A 14,265-nucleotide genomic window follows, 5' to 3' on the forward strand; every position below is an offset into this window, starting at 1 on the left:
GAGCAGAGTAGATTTTAGCTTTTTGGTAGTTTCAATGAATTTTAAAACTACAGTTTTTCTACGGAGAATCAATATATAGCACAGTGCACAACCCTAATCTCTCCTTTATTTTTGCTTTGCCATATATTACAAAACCTAGTTTTCGAAAAAAAAAACAAAAAAAAAAAGAAAAAGAAAGGGCCCAACCGGATTCGAACCGGTGACCTATTGATCTGCAGTCAATTGCTCTACCACTGAGCTATAAGCCCTTGTTGTCCTTATCTGAATATTAACTAATATAAACCCAAAATTGAATTACTTCGTTATGCAATTTCAAGTGTATCATCATCATCATACAGAGATTTTTAACACTTTGAAAGATAGAGAGAGGAAGAATCAAAAGAATTGGAAACTTGTATCCAACTACGAGCAGGAACTTCCTTAATTCAAAATTATTTTCCTAACAATATTTTGAAAGCTTATATTTTACCTCACTATATAAAAACAAACTTGGTTGGACAACATGGATTGTTCCAATCAGTCCGACCCCTGCAACTGTTTAAACTTTAAAGAGGTATGGACTTCATGCATGCCATGAAGATGTAAAAACTCAACAGTAGAGAGCATAATCATTGGAAAACTTGAGAGTCATTACTAAACCAAATATAAACTAGAGCTGTAGAAGTTTCATTATATAATTTCTAATCTCGTTAAGATTTTTATTACATCTATTGAAAGAAGGACCCAACATATGTTCTATCGCCTTAGCTCTCCTTTTGCTTAATCAGAGACATCAAAACTATATCCTCTCTGCAGTAAACTTGTGTGGTCTGAGGTTTTTTCTCCATCTCTATCTATGTTGTCTGTGTGTCTCGTGCTTGATGGATCTTCCACATGCCAGTTCTGTATCCCACAGACATTAAAGCAAGCTCCCATAGCATGTTTGGAATGCTCAACATATTGACTTTAGACCCGGGAATTTCAGACCATTTCACAGAGATCTCAACCATTGGAATATTAAAACGCTTGCACAAGTACACCAATTCAACATCAAAGCACCACCTGAGAATTCAAATGGGATACTCTTATTGATGTTTCTCCTGTTAGTTTTTCATCATTAATTCATTTACACATACCTTTTCAGATGGACGTTTGTGAAAAGTCTCCTAGCAGCAGCTCTAGTAAACATCTTGAAGCCACACTGACAAAAAAGAAAAAAGAAAAATGATGTTTAGTTATTATTACTCAAGAATATGTCTTGGTGAAACAAAGAGTGCCGAAGAAAACGACATATGAGATTCAATATACCACCTGTGTATCCCGAATACCAGGACCAGCAGCTAATAGAACCACAAGATGGAAACCCTTCATCAGAAAGTTGCGATACCATTTCCTCTGAAATTGACACACTGAAGTCAATTATCTAAGACACATACATGTATATGCATCTGTGTGTATACATAGAAAAAGAATGATGTTGTATCTAGAACAGACGTTTGCAAAACTTACAGTAGCAAGAGCTTTCTCCTCGAGATGAGCACGAGACCCAAATGCAGATACTTGAATATCACCTATTCTGAAATCCATTTCCTTAGATGCTGGATTTCTGATTGAATATTCTTCTCTAGCTACTGCAAGAATCTATGAGGCTAGGAGGTCAGGATATTTATAGCACAGTTTCCAGTTTTTCTGAAATTTTAATAGCCATAACTTAGGGCAGACCTGACTTTCAAGTTTTTCTAGGTCGGTTACTTTAGTTGCTCCATCAGCATCCAACATGAGAAGTAGCTGACCCCGCGAATGCATCATTCCCTATTTAACGCTTTCAAAAAGTAGAAAGCTTCGATTAATTTTTTTTTAAGAATGAAATGGCAAGTATACAATTTTACCCAGTCACATAGAATACATATAAAGAGTTGTATGCGCTAAAGAGTTGAACTCACCTTTCTTATAGCTTCTCCTTTGCCTTGATTCTTCCCCAGGGGTATAACCCTTATGTTGTCAACTGTGTGCTTTCTAACAAAATCAAAAGCTACTCTTTTTGTTCCATCAACACTTCCATCATCAACAATCACTACCTAGAAGCAGAAACCATAAACTTACTCCACTGGTGCATATAGGGTTCAAGGAATGCAACAAGATTTATTAGCAGGAGTGGGGGTAGTCTATTTGATAGACTAATAAATTGTGAGCATTGCCCTTATTTTATAGAGTTAGGTGAATTAATTATAGGGAAAAAACCTTGAAAAGCTCATACATATTCACCATAACAAAGGCCATATCTAGGTTAAGAATCCACCTCAGTGAGTTGTAAGGAGATAAAAGAGAAAACTGGAAAACATTTACCTCAAAAGAAAAACTCTTGTCCCGTGATGCACGATCTTGAAGGTAGCTGAAAACCACAAGTGAATTACAATTATGCCTCTGAAGTATGCATAATTAAGGCTTGTGCTACTGTTTTGAAGGAAGCAAACTTCTAACGAGTGTAAGCAGAGACACAATATTCAAAAGAAGCAATTACAAAAAGTGAAAGTATTTTAACTTACTCCATTGTTTCTTCAAGAGCTGCGGGAAGTCTCTGTTCTTCGTTATATGCTGGAACTATTAATGACAAATACTTTTCAGCAGGGTCGATAATATGAGGGCAAGGAACCTGATGATAAATTTTGAAAAACAGAGTCAGGAAAAGCGAACTGGATTCCTCAATCGCAGCAACAATGCCACGAACCAATGTGATCAAGCATGTCAAATCATCATGATTGACAAAACAAAGTGCTGATCTATGTATAAATCCAACATTATAATGGAACAGTTCATCGTTCTTGCTAAGCCACAAGCTAAGAGTATCCAAAGTCTGTATCTGGAAGGGACTATCCATAACCTAAAAGCTAATCGAGCACTATACCACTGAACTTGTCAAGCTTCTTTACCAAACCAAAATGCAACATTTGATACAGAAACAGTTCCCCTTAAAGTCTACATTTACAATTTGGGCAGACGCCATTTCATTCGACATACCGGCTGAATGCCAAACACGGACCAAGTATCCAAATCGCAAACGCAAGAGCTTTCTAGAGAAAATCTCAGTTCCATGAACTATATAACTAACTGATTTTAAAGTGACATACCAACACAACCCAGAAAACTAATACTAGGCCATTCAATCAGAAAAAGATAAAGAATCAGACGATACCGGTTTTAAAGATTTCGGATCCTCGAGTGTAGTCACCGTTTCCACAGAGCTGGGAAAATCCAAAAACAAAATGAAACAAAAGTTTTATTACCACAATTAGGAGTCAGAATAAGATTACAGTAATAAAAGCCCACAAATCAAGAGAATTCAAAGAAATGGAGTAGAACGTACACGTTACTGTGTCTCCTTCTCCAAGCTTCAAATACGACCACGGAGAGAAATCCAAAGAAGACAATCAGCACCAACGATAGGCCGAATTCCGCAACTGTTACCAGAAATTCCATTGTTAGCTCCCCCAGATTTCAGATCCGTTTTGCTTTACAATAGAGAGAGAGAGAGAGAGTGAAGAGGAAGAAGAAGAAGAGAGATCGAAACCAATCCGTGAAGAATAAGCAAGAAGAAAAGCTCAAGTCTCTGTAATGATTAATCCGTGAAAAAATGGTTCAATCCCTAAATTTCAGAGCTTGATTTGATTTTGAGATACCCATTTCGGTTTAACTTTTTGGTTCTACCATGCGTAGGTTCCGGTTCGTTCGGTTCTATCTGAGCAATGCCTTATTTGAACAAACCGGATACTAAACCGAATATGTTTGACTTCCGAATTCTAAGATTTTTAATTAAATTAAAAACTACAATTTTAACATTCATAAACAACATGTATATTAAAATCCACCAGAGTACATACATAAAAACAAAGAAAAATGGCTTTGCTCTTATTATATTAAAATCAAAGGATCTAGTTTTATTGATTTTATTTTATTCATTTCAGTAAATACAATATAAAAATAATTCAGAGCGTTACTGTTGTTAGTGCGCATGTGCTAGTAGTGATCGGGTTGGTAGTAGTGACCATGCCACTACCCTTGAAATCACAAGCGTTCTCGGTGCATCCTTGGCTCTGGTAGTAAGCGTTCATTACGAACGTAGATCGAGTCTTCATGTTGTTGTTATCAAAACACATGCCACCAGGTGAGATTGGCTTACAGTCTATACCTTGGCTACACACCCAATCAATATTAGCTTGTAGTTGTTTCTCTGTAGCTTCTTGTTTAGCCATACACCATTTCCCACCGCTGCTTTGTGAGCCACCGCCGCTTGGTATGTTACATGTGCTAGTGCTTGGGTTGTTAGTAGTGAACATACCGGTACCACTAAAGTTACAAGCATCATCAGGGCCCCCCTTGCTTTGGTAATAAGCGTTCATGATGTAAGAGGATCGACTCTTCATGTTGTTGTTGTCGAAACATACGCCACCAGGTGAGATTGGTTTACAATCTATACCTTGGCTACACACCCAGTCAATATTCGCTTGTAGTTTTGTGTCCGTCGCGTCTTGTTTCGCCACACACCATTTTCCGTTGGTGCTCGGTGGGATTTTAACGCCGTCTTTTAGGACTCCAACATCGTAAACCGGAGAGAAATCCGGTTTGAATAGCCCCCAATTTCTCTCACTGGTTGGACCGGGTTTCCCATCTTCGTTGAACAATGCGAATATGAAGATATCGACGTGGCGGTTGGGCATAAGCGGTGTCCCTATGACATTTGCACGCTTGATGATATTGAGGTTGTACTGTGCAGCGTTTTCAGGTGAACACCATGCAGCGTCACAAGCGGTAGGCCAACCGGTCTCCCCTATAGCCATATCTACGTCGCCAAAGCCAACAGCATTCATAGCAGAATACATTGCATCCATCATTGCGTCAAACAAGTTGTTGTACGTGTGTTGTGTATTGCTATCCGTTACTGCATTTGATGTACCAAATATTGCGTAATTGACGTTGTTCTGGTCCATCGTGAAAAAAGTGTAGGCGTTGAACATGAATGGGGACTTAGCTTGACGATGAAACTCCAAGATCTTTGTAAAAAGATCTTTTTGATCTTCATTAAATCTGCTCTTGCTTGGTGCATCACGGTTAAAGGTTATGGTATATGCATGTGGAGTTGTCACCTGACAACAAATAATGGTGGATTTACATCTCGTTGATAGTAAGAACAAATAACATTGTATTCAAAGTATATTTATGAAAATATGAATATCGAATATCTATACAAAAACATGGTTAACAATATTACATGCATCCGAATAACTTGTTGTGTTTATCCAACCGGAGTTTAAAAAAAACCACATATATAAGGCAAGTTGAATTCTGATCATCATGACTTGACACTAACCTTAATATACTCGAGACCGGAAGCTTTCAAAGCTTCATTAAGACTTTTCATCGCTGGAACAAGATTTGATATCAAGTTATTGTCTTTACTAACAAGAATCTCGTTTCCGACACAAAGGTATTTGAACTTGATCTGCTGATGGAACGGCAAGACATTGGCAGCGACCCATTGACGAGCATTTGCAACGTCGACCATCGCAGGAATGTTACCGTTAGGGACCATAATGGTGACGCTGATTTCAGTGCCCGCTAGGCCTCGGAGGATGTCGGGATTCGCATCAAAGATCTTGACACTGTCCAATTTTGTCTTTGTCTTGATGAAGTCAACCACTTGTTGAGGAGGTTGAAGGTTCCCTAGTGTTCCATAGTTGATGCCAATGGCCGAAGTCACGGCTGAGAGTTGAAAGATCATCGCAGCGACTATGGGGAGGAAAGGGAGAGTAGAACACCGTGTCGTTTTGGCCATTGCTTTGTTTGGAAGATAGATTACAGTGATTCGTTTGGATAGTAAGATTGGGCTAAGAATATGCATGTGTGTGTGTGTGTATTTATACTAATTAATATTGATTTTCAGTTTCTTAAATAAACTTATCAACAATTTTTGCTATAAAATTTAGTGGAAATGATTTTTTTAGGATATTATTTCCTCATTAGAAGTTTGATGTATTTAGATGATAAGCATGAACTTGGCATTTTATAATTGGCCTGAAAGAAATCGTACAAAATTAATTGAAGTTGACAATATGAGAGGATGATCATATAGTGTACATCTATTCATTCATGGGTTACTTAAGAGGATAAGAATTAGATGGAATATAAAATGGATAATTTGTATCTCATGAAAGATTGTATGCAGTATACATATGTAAACATCTATTGCCAATTGGGAGTAGGAGCTGGTGTAAAATTGTTTTTGAACAGGTTGCAGGCTTTTAAGTTGTGTGCTATGTGAAAGTGATATAGTGTATGATGTATTTTAAATTTCTTCTATTATCAATGACGACAAGTATTTTCCTAAAGTTTTCTAAGTAATTGAAAAGAAAAATTATAATGATCAACATAATAAAAAGTAGATAATATGTATATATGGTCCATAGAGTGCTTACAAAATAGAAAGAAATACGAAATAATTAGACAGAATGTATAATGATTTGGAAATAGCAGTTTACAAGAATAGATAATGTATTATCTCAAGAATAATAACAAAAATAAGGAAAAATATATAATTTAGATTTGTTTTGATATATGTGACATTATTGTGATATTGAAAAGTTATACTCCCTCTGTTTCACAAAAAGTGTCATTTTAGAGTTTAATTTTGTTTCACAAAGAATGTCATTCTACATTTTCATTGTATTTTTATACTAAATTTTATAATTTTACCCTTAATTTGAAACTAATTAAACTGATAAATCACTTAATTAAATAGGAGCATATATGTATATTTTAATGCTTTATTAATTTGTGTGAAATGTGTCAAAATGACACTCTTTTTGAAACAGATAGAATATAATTTACATACACATAGATTTGGATTGAACAAAATAAGATATGAACAAAATAAGAGGTAATAATAAAATAATAATGATTTTTTTGTGATAATTTTTTTTATTTACATTTTACTTTGTTTTATGATATATTTAGTAATATATTTTTATTATATAACCACTCATAACTAAGGGGGGTGTATTGGGAGAATGATTTTTAAAGAATTTTAGAGTTTAATCTATTGTTATTGGTTTATAGATTCTTAATAAAATATTTTATTATTGTTATTGGTGTGTGGATTTTGTAATTCTATTTAATTTTTGTTGTTATTAAAAAATTTGAATATTTATTGATTTTGCAATTTTATCAAACTTTAGTGGGACAATGATTTTTTTTACATATTTGGTTATTAACTTTCAAAATACTGCACCTATCATATGCATTTGTAAAAACTATCTTATGAAAAACCTACTAAACAATAAAAATCTGGGTAAACAAATTTATTGATTGGAATCTACAAAAATCTTTGAGAACTTTAAAATCTCTAAACTTTGGAAATGCACAAACTCTTTTAAAATCAACCTTCCAATAACCCCTTAATCATAACTATAATTTAACCTCTAGATCTAACTAAACCGTATTTCGTTATTTTTAACCGATTTACATTTAACCGTGTTTGACGAGGTTACAAATCGAACTCCAAATCATAACAAAACATTCAACCCAAAATCTCATATTTGAATATCTTCCACTTATGGAGGAAATCTGAGCAGCCAATAATGCAAGGAAGATGAATACCTCACACAGCATATTTTCAAAAAAAGTTTCTCCAATGAGAAGTTGTATACCACATTGGTGTAAATATTAAAAGAAGCATTGATCATAAGTTCAAAACAGTGATTTGTTAATCGTAATTTTAATTGAAACCAAAATAACATGGAAAACACCCCCCATTCAAATAAAAACATGCTTAGAACAAACTATTATGGTACCTGACGTGTATTACTTCGTATATTATCTTCTTCGTATAAGCCTAACCTCGGCTCTTATTGTAACCCCCAATTGAATCCCATTGATAAGAAAAAGAAAAAAAAAAGACTCAGCCGCAAAAATATTACACTCGAAAACGACTCAACAGAGCAAAATTCTTTGGCCTCTTGATGCCCCAAAAAACAATCTGTACAATCTCTTTAAGGAGCACGATCCCCTTGAACTCTTATCTTCTCGGGTTTGTTCCTGCGGCTAAAACCGCTCTTATTCTTCATGAATCTTTCAGACTCTTGTTCGACTTGGAGAGCAAACTGAAGCCTCTTTAGATTCTCAGCACACTGTCCGTGCATCCCTGGTAAGAACATTCCAGGGCCTTGCTGATCGATCGGACCGAGATGCCTTTTGTGGGGTGAATGCCATTTGGATCGCAGGTAGTTCAGAGATCTCCATGGAGGCAACGGCATCGAATTCTGCTTTAAGGAGAATTTGGCTGCATCGACCATTACTTGGAGGAACTGGTTTAGTCTTGCCACGGTTCCAACATAGACCACAGGGAGTGATTCCATTATTCGTTGGTAAGAATCCACGGCTCGGGCGATTTCAAAGTGACTTCTGAAGTCAATGTCAACAATGAGACGATCATCTTGGCCAACTTCAGTGTCACTCAATATAATATCTATGTATTCATTGTCACCTAAAAATTTCATAGAAACATAAAACATATCAATCTCTTACATATTTGAAATGCAGATAAAAACAACCATATAGAATGGAATTTAGGAGGAAAAACCAACCACCAGGAACTTTGCCACCGCCTTGCCATCTTGCGGAACAAACAGCAGCATCATATCCGGAAAGTCTTAGAAGCTTTGCGAGATAGAACCTGATACAACTGGCATTACAAGTACCAGATTTCACAGAGTGAAGATCTTTCTCCTTAATAGTAAGCATCAGAGTACGAACCACGGAGAGAACCTCAGTTTCGTGTTGAGCCATAGAGTACTTGAGATACTGCAGATACAAACAGATAAAGCTAATTTAACAAAAGTGTTCTCCACCTCTCCTAGAAACCGAAATACTAAAAGAGCATGCTTCCCTCAAGCCACATATATCAACTCTAGATAAGAAAAAACTACCATTCTGAGTTGCATTTTGAGGTCAGTGATAAAAAAACCATGTACAAAACAGTGTAAATGGATCATACTAAACCATGTTCGAGCATCACAACACTATAATCAGCCTCCAGTTTAAAAATGCATAACGAAAACAAATTATCCCAGATAATACGGGAATTGAAAGCCAGCAAGAGAACCAAATCGTGCGACGGTGGTACCTGAATCTTATCGGAAAGGTAAGAAGGATCTGGGAATCCAGAGTCGCTATCGCTGCTGCACCAGGAATCAGGAGCACCACCGCTTGCACCACCTCCGGTCTCGATAAAATCAGTAACCATTAGGCCTAGGTCACGTTCACCGTCGTGGCTAGAATCTCTCCCTCGATTCCACAATTCATCGGCCGGAACAACCCTCAAATCCATCCCCATCGTTCCTAATTCGATTATCTTCTTCAAATTCAAACCCAGAAGAAACTTTTAAAATTCAAACAAATTGAATTGAATTGAATTGAAATGAGTCTGTACAATAGTAATTAATAATAGAAAAACGCGTTTCTTCCTCTTTCACGAGTCTTGTGTGATTTGATTTATTATATATACCGATGAGATAGAAAGAGAGAGAGAGAGAGAGCTTTGAAGGTTCGTCGATTAGGCGTGGTGAAAAAGAGAATAATCCAGGAAGATAGGCGAAAAGGAAGATGAAGCGAAGGTCCGGTTAATATATCACTCTTGTTAAATGTCAAATGTATCCTTAACTGTTTTAATGATTAAAAACAAAAAAAGCTGTAATGAACCAAAAAAAAACAGAAAAAATGAACCAAGACAGAGAATATGGGTGATATTCATTTTAAAAAGAAACAAGAAATAGTTTTTTTTTTTATAAACTGTTCTAACAGAGCGATGGTGAAAGGGGTAAACAGGTAAATTAGAAACAGACGTGGAGGGTTGGGGGGAGCGTAGCGGACAATCGTGAAATTAAAAGTTTTGGCTTGGGGACGAAGTTAAATGGCGGCTTTTCTAAAACGTTTTTAAAAAAAATCTAGCTGACTCGGTCCATGTTATATACTATCAAACATAAATGCTTTCCTATTTAACGTTTATAGTACTAATTATAACATATAGTTTCAGTTCAAGTGGTTGTCATATACTAATAACACACATTGTTGAATTCTTAAGCCTTCAATTCAAGGGAACATGGAAAACAAAAGTGTACACAGTATTAGGCTCTTTATTTTCTTTTGTTCGTGGGCTTTTTGGGCCTGAGGCATGTGGGTATATCACTTACCATTATCCAAAACTGAATTGTCAGCCAAAACATTGGGCCACACGACCAATGTAATTTAAAACCATATTTTTTGGCAGCTAAAATATTTAAATACAGACACATACATATATATTATTATTTTTTTGTTTAATGCACATACATATATGAATACAATTACTTGTATATGGATATATAAAAAATCGATTTGAAAATCATCTGGTTTCAACTGTTGCAACAAAAACGAGAGGCAAATTTTATTGGTGTAACAGTTAAGGAAACATATATCGATTCATTTCTCTCTAGTCTCATGTGAACAATGTAAGAGAAAAACACAAAAAGAACTGAATCCTGTTTTGAAATTAGTGTATCAAAAAATGTGCGACTCTTATAACGGAGAACAAAAAAGGTGAATTTTAATTTTTAGCAATGTGTGAGTTTGTGTCTTGGGTGTGCGAGAAGAAACGGCAAAGTCCAAGTTTGAAGTGGGTACCTCCGTACGTCAAAGTTGTCCAACCCGTATATTTTGAAATAAATAAATCTCCTGTTAAGAAGAAGAAGTAGTATTTTTGGGATCTTAAAAAGTCCAAGCCATACCAAACAGACAGCGACTTATAAAACAATACGCGACTCATAAATCACATAACCTACCACCCCAAGTCAAACCTGTTTTTCCTCCTTTTTTTTTTATTCATGTATTCTCGATTATGAGTTTTTAAAAAAATCATTTGTATTCATATGTATATTTAGATATAGCTTGAGTCAATTATTTATGTATGTAAAAAACTTTCTCTGTCTAGAAAGAAAAAAAAAACCATTTCCGTACGTACGAGATGAAAAAAATAATTGAACGGACATGACATCTCGATTTTTTCATTAGCCTCTCGACAGCGAATACAAATTTATTTCGTGATTTAAGTAAAAACGTCATGGTGAACAATTTTGTCCTAGGAGTTTGGCTGCCGTTGTTAAATTATGGGTAACTACTAACTAAACGTATTATTTTCTGCTTACACTGTTATTTACACACACACGCTGACACGCACAAACATAACACATATAACCAATAAACGTCGAGTGACCAAATCAAAATAACTCGTTACGAGACAGACGTCATGTTCCGCTGTTTGTTTGTCGTCCCGTAAATGGTAAGACACGCACCGTAACATAACAAAACAAAACAGCACCCATACAAAGTAAATTTGACTAATATGTCTTCAATTCAATTTGTCAGCAAAAGAACGTTTTAGGATATTGCCAAAAGATCTTTTTAAAAAGACTTTTATACATTAAAAAAAAGGGTAATCATATCATTTCGATCAAATAGAATCCAACGACCTTTATCTTTTCGCCGAACTATACTTTTATTTCTTTTGGTTTTGTGTCCATTTGTTTGACTTTCTTTCACACATCCACAAAGAAGAAAAAAAGACCAATCTTCTCCTCCTTCTTCATCTTCTCTTCTTCTGGTCACCCCTCGTGCTTCTCATTAACACCAAACCCAAAACTTTGTTCTCTTTCTTCTTTTTTCTGCCATCTCTGTTCACATCTCTCTCTCTCAATCTTTTATTTTTTTGCCTGGAGGGTCGAAAGTTTCTATATTTCTCTCTTTTTCCTTCTCTGCTTACAACACAATCCATATTCTCAGCTCAAGAAGCTAGAGCAGAACAATCAAGAATCAAAATAAGGAGAAAACGAATCTGTTCTTAGCTGATGGGTTCTTGCTTCAGTTCTCGAGTCAAAGCCGACCTCTTCCACAGTGGTACAATCTCTCTCTCTCTCTCCCCCCCAACTATCATTCTTCTTGCAATCTCCTTTTGTTTTCCACAAGAAAATCTGGAATTATGCATCTCTCTGTTCTACTCATTACATTCGTGTGTTTAACCGGAAAATGAAAGGAAATTTCCGATTTCGATTCTGCTCAATTTTGAAAATGGTCAACATATGTGTGTGTTTGTAGGTAAGAGCAGCGATCTGTTCGGTCTAAGTCTCTCCAGTCGGAAATCTTCGTCGACTGTAGCGGCAGCTCAGAAGACGGAAGGGGAGATATTGAGTTCGACCCCCGTCAAAAGCTTCACCTTTAACGAACTCAAACTCGCCACCAGAAACTTCAGACCAGATAGTGTGATCGGAGAAGGTGGCTTCGGTTGTGTCTTTAAAGGCTGGTTAGATGAGACCACTCTCACTCCCACTAGACCTGGAACCGGTTTGGTCATCGCCGTTAAAAGGCTTAACAAAGAAGGTTTTCAAGGTCACCGTGAATGGCTGGTACAGTTTTTTCATTTCCCCACACTCGAAGTCATATATGTGTTGAGTGTGAATGTTTTGAGTCTGATTTGTTGTGTTCTGTTGTCAATTTCAGACAGAGATCAACTACTTGGGGCAGTTGAGTCACCCAAATCTTGTTAAACTGATCGGTTATTGCTTAGAGGATGAACAGCGTCTTCTTGTCTACGAGTTTATGCAAAAAGGAAGTCTTGAGAATCATCTATTCAGAAGTGAGTCATCTTATCTTTGATCAAATCTATGTTTTTGTTTGTATTTTTGTTCTGATGGAAATGGTTTAATGCAGGAGGTGCATACTTCAAGCCACTCCCATGGTTTCTACGTGTCAAGGTTGCGCTTGATGCAGCAAAGGGGCTTGCTTTTCTTCACAGCGATCCTGTCAAAGTGATATACAGAGACATTAAAGCCTCCAACATCTTACTTGATGGGGTATGTAGAGAGATGGATATTTCTAAAAATGATTAAAATGTCTTGATAATATTTTACTGATGACTATGTTTCCCTTAACAGGACTACAACGCAAAACTTTCTGACTTTGGACTAGCTAGAGACGGTCCAGTGGGTGATCTGAGCTATGTTAGTACAAGGGTCATGGGTACATATGGCTACGCTGCTCCTGAGTATATGTCATCAGGTAAAAATCTACCACTCCTTAAAATGAATTATGACTAGGTTGATCAAATATTTTAGAGCATATGGATAATGGTTTGAATCCTTGTTTTGTCTCTCCATTCTTTTAATTCTTTTTCAGGTCATTTGAATGCAAGAAGCGATGTGTACAGTTTTGGAGTTGTGCTTCTAGAGATTTTAACGGGCAAACAAGCGTTGGACCATAACAGGCCGGCTAAAGAAGAAAACCTTGTAGATTGGGCTCGACCATACCTCACAAGCAAACGCAAGGTTCTCCTAATCGTGGACACTCGGATAGACACACAGTACCTACCTGAAGAAGCCGTGAGAATGGCCAGCATTGCGGTGCAGTGTATCTCATTCGAACCTAAGTCGCGCCCAACCATGGACCAAGTAGTCCGTGCCTTGCAACAACTTCAGGACAACTTGGGAAAACCGAGTCAGACCAATCCGGCTAAGGATACCAAGAAACTAGAAAAGATTGGTTCTAAGTCATCCGAAAAACGGTTTACTCAAAAACCGTTTGGCAGGCACCGCGCATAGGCCTTTTCTTTAGAGATTTGGAAAACAGGTCAAGCCGATCACTGAATTCCCGAATGGAATTTTTTTCCGCGGGTACTCGAAACTGCGGATATCCGTTTTCGACGGATTGTATACGATTCTGGACAAACCGTGCAGGTCGAGAATAACAACGGATGCATTCAATTTTCCAGGTTACATGTCCCATACCCAAACGTTAGAAAACATGTGTGGCCTTAGGCTTCCTTGTATGCTGTTATATATATCGAGTGAAGAAGTATATATGAGGTAATTTTTGCCTCTTCTGTTGTAACTTGTAACACTCTTTGTGTTTTTGTTCCCTAATTTATTTTTTCATATCGGTATTTTTGGACTCGTAAAGAACAACAAAAATCCGAAGTCAAGTTTTATTGGGTAAATTACACTATAAATATTTAGAGATACAAAGAATTATCAAAATTTGGATGGAATGCATTTCAAATCCAACCTCTTTGTAAAATTAATTAACTGCACCAAGTCGCACACTAAACGGCAAACGCAAAACGCATCCCCTTAATGATAAATGTGTGTCGTTTTTTTCTTTCGCATTCGAACTGCGTGACGTTCTTTTGGCTTATCCCCCTTAGTGAGCAAA

At 36.6% G+C, this 14,265-nt stretch overlaps 4 protein-coding genes and 1 non-coding gene across 5 annotated transcripts; 1 reads left to right on the forward strand and 4 right to left on the reverse strand.

Moving 5' to 3' along the window:
- Positions 1–176: 176 nt before the first annotated feature.
- On the reverse strand, positions 177–248 carry TRNAC-GCA. The gene has a single exon. It is a non-coding gene; the product is annotated as a tRNA-Cys (tRNA).
- Positions 249–580: 332 nt separating this feature from the next.
- LOC17889109 (dolichyl-phosphate beta-glucosyltransferase) lies at positions 581–3,606 on the reverse strand. Its single transcript, XM_006293436.2, has 10 exons — positions 3,344–3,606; positions 3,173–3,221; positions 2,526–2,632; positions 2,326–2,371; positions 1,923–2,057; positions 1,702–1,791; positions 1,489–1,620; positions 1,291–1,374; positions 1,116–1,180; positions 581–1,041 (listed from the first exon to the last, which is right to left on the reverse strand). Exons 1-10 carry the CDS (start codon positions 3,454–3,456, stop codon positions 834–836), a joined length of 1,029 nt encoding a protein of 342 aa, XP_006293498.1. The 5' UTR covers positions 3,457–3,606; the 3' UTR covers positions 581–833.
- A 356-nt stretch (positions 3,607–3,962) lies between these two features.
- LOC17888252 (glucan endo-1,3-beta-glucosidase) lies at positions 3,963–5,809 on the reverse strand. The gene is made up of 2 exons (XM_006295935.1): positions 5,345–5,809; positions 3,963–5,120 (listed from the first exon to the last, which is right to left on the reverse strand). Exons 1-2 carry the CDS (start codon positions 5,807–5,809, stop codon positions 3,963–3,965), a joined length of 1,623 nt encoding a protein of 540 aa, XP_006295997.1.
- A 1,880-nt stretch (positions 5,810–7,689) lies between these two features.
- LOC17889222 lies at positions 7,690–9,477 on the reverse strand. Its single transcript, XM_006294604.2, has 3 exons — positions 9,155–9,477; positions 8,616–8,832; positions 7,690–8,515 (listed from the first exon to the last, which is right to left on the reverse strand). Exons 1-3 carry the CDS (start codon positions 9,362–9,364, stop codon positions 8,022–8,024), a joined length of 921 nt encoding a protein of 306 aa, XP_006294666.1. The 5' UTR covers positions 9,365–9,477; the 3' UTR covers positions 7,690–8,021.
- Positions 9,478–11,576: 2,099 nt separating this feature from the next.
- LOC17889691 (serine/threonine-protein kinase BIK1) lies at positions 11,577–13,996 on the forward strand. The gene is made up of 6 exons (XM_006294300.2): positions 11,577–11,958; positions 12,157–12,464; positions 12,559–12,694; positions 12,769–12,911; positions 12,993–13,116; positions 13,234–13,996. The coding sequence occupies exons 1-6, from the start codon at positions 11,910–11,912 to the stop codon at positions 13,653–13,655; spliced, it is 1,182 nt and encodes a 393-aa protein (XP_006294362.1). The 5' UTR covers positions 11,577–11,909; the 3' UTR covers positions 13,656–13,996.
- Positions 13,997–14,265: the final 269 nt, after the last annotated feature.

Source organism: Capsella rubella, unplaced genomic scaffold, assembly GCF_000375325.1.
Source record: "Capsella rubella cultivar Monte Gargano unplaced genomic scaffold, Caprub1_0 scaffold_4, whole genome shotgun sequence".
NCBI classification, from domain to species: domain Eukaryota; kingdom Viridiplantae; phylum Streptophyta; class Magnoliopsida; order Brassicales; family Brassicaceae; genus Capsella; species Capsella rubella.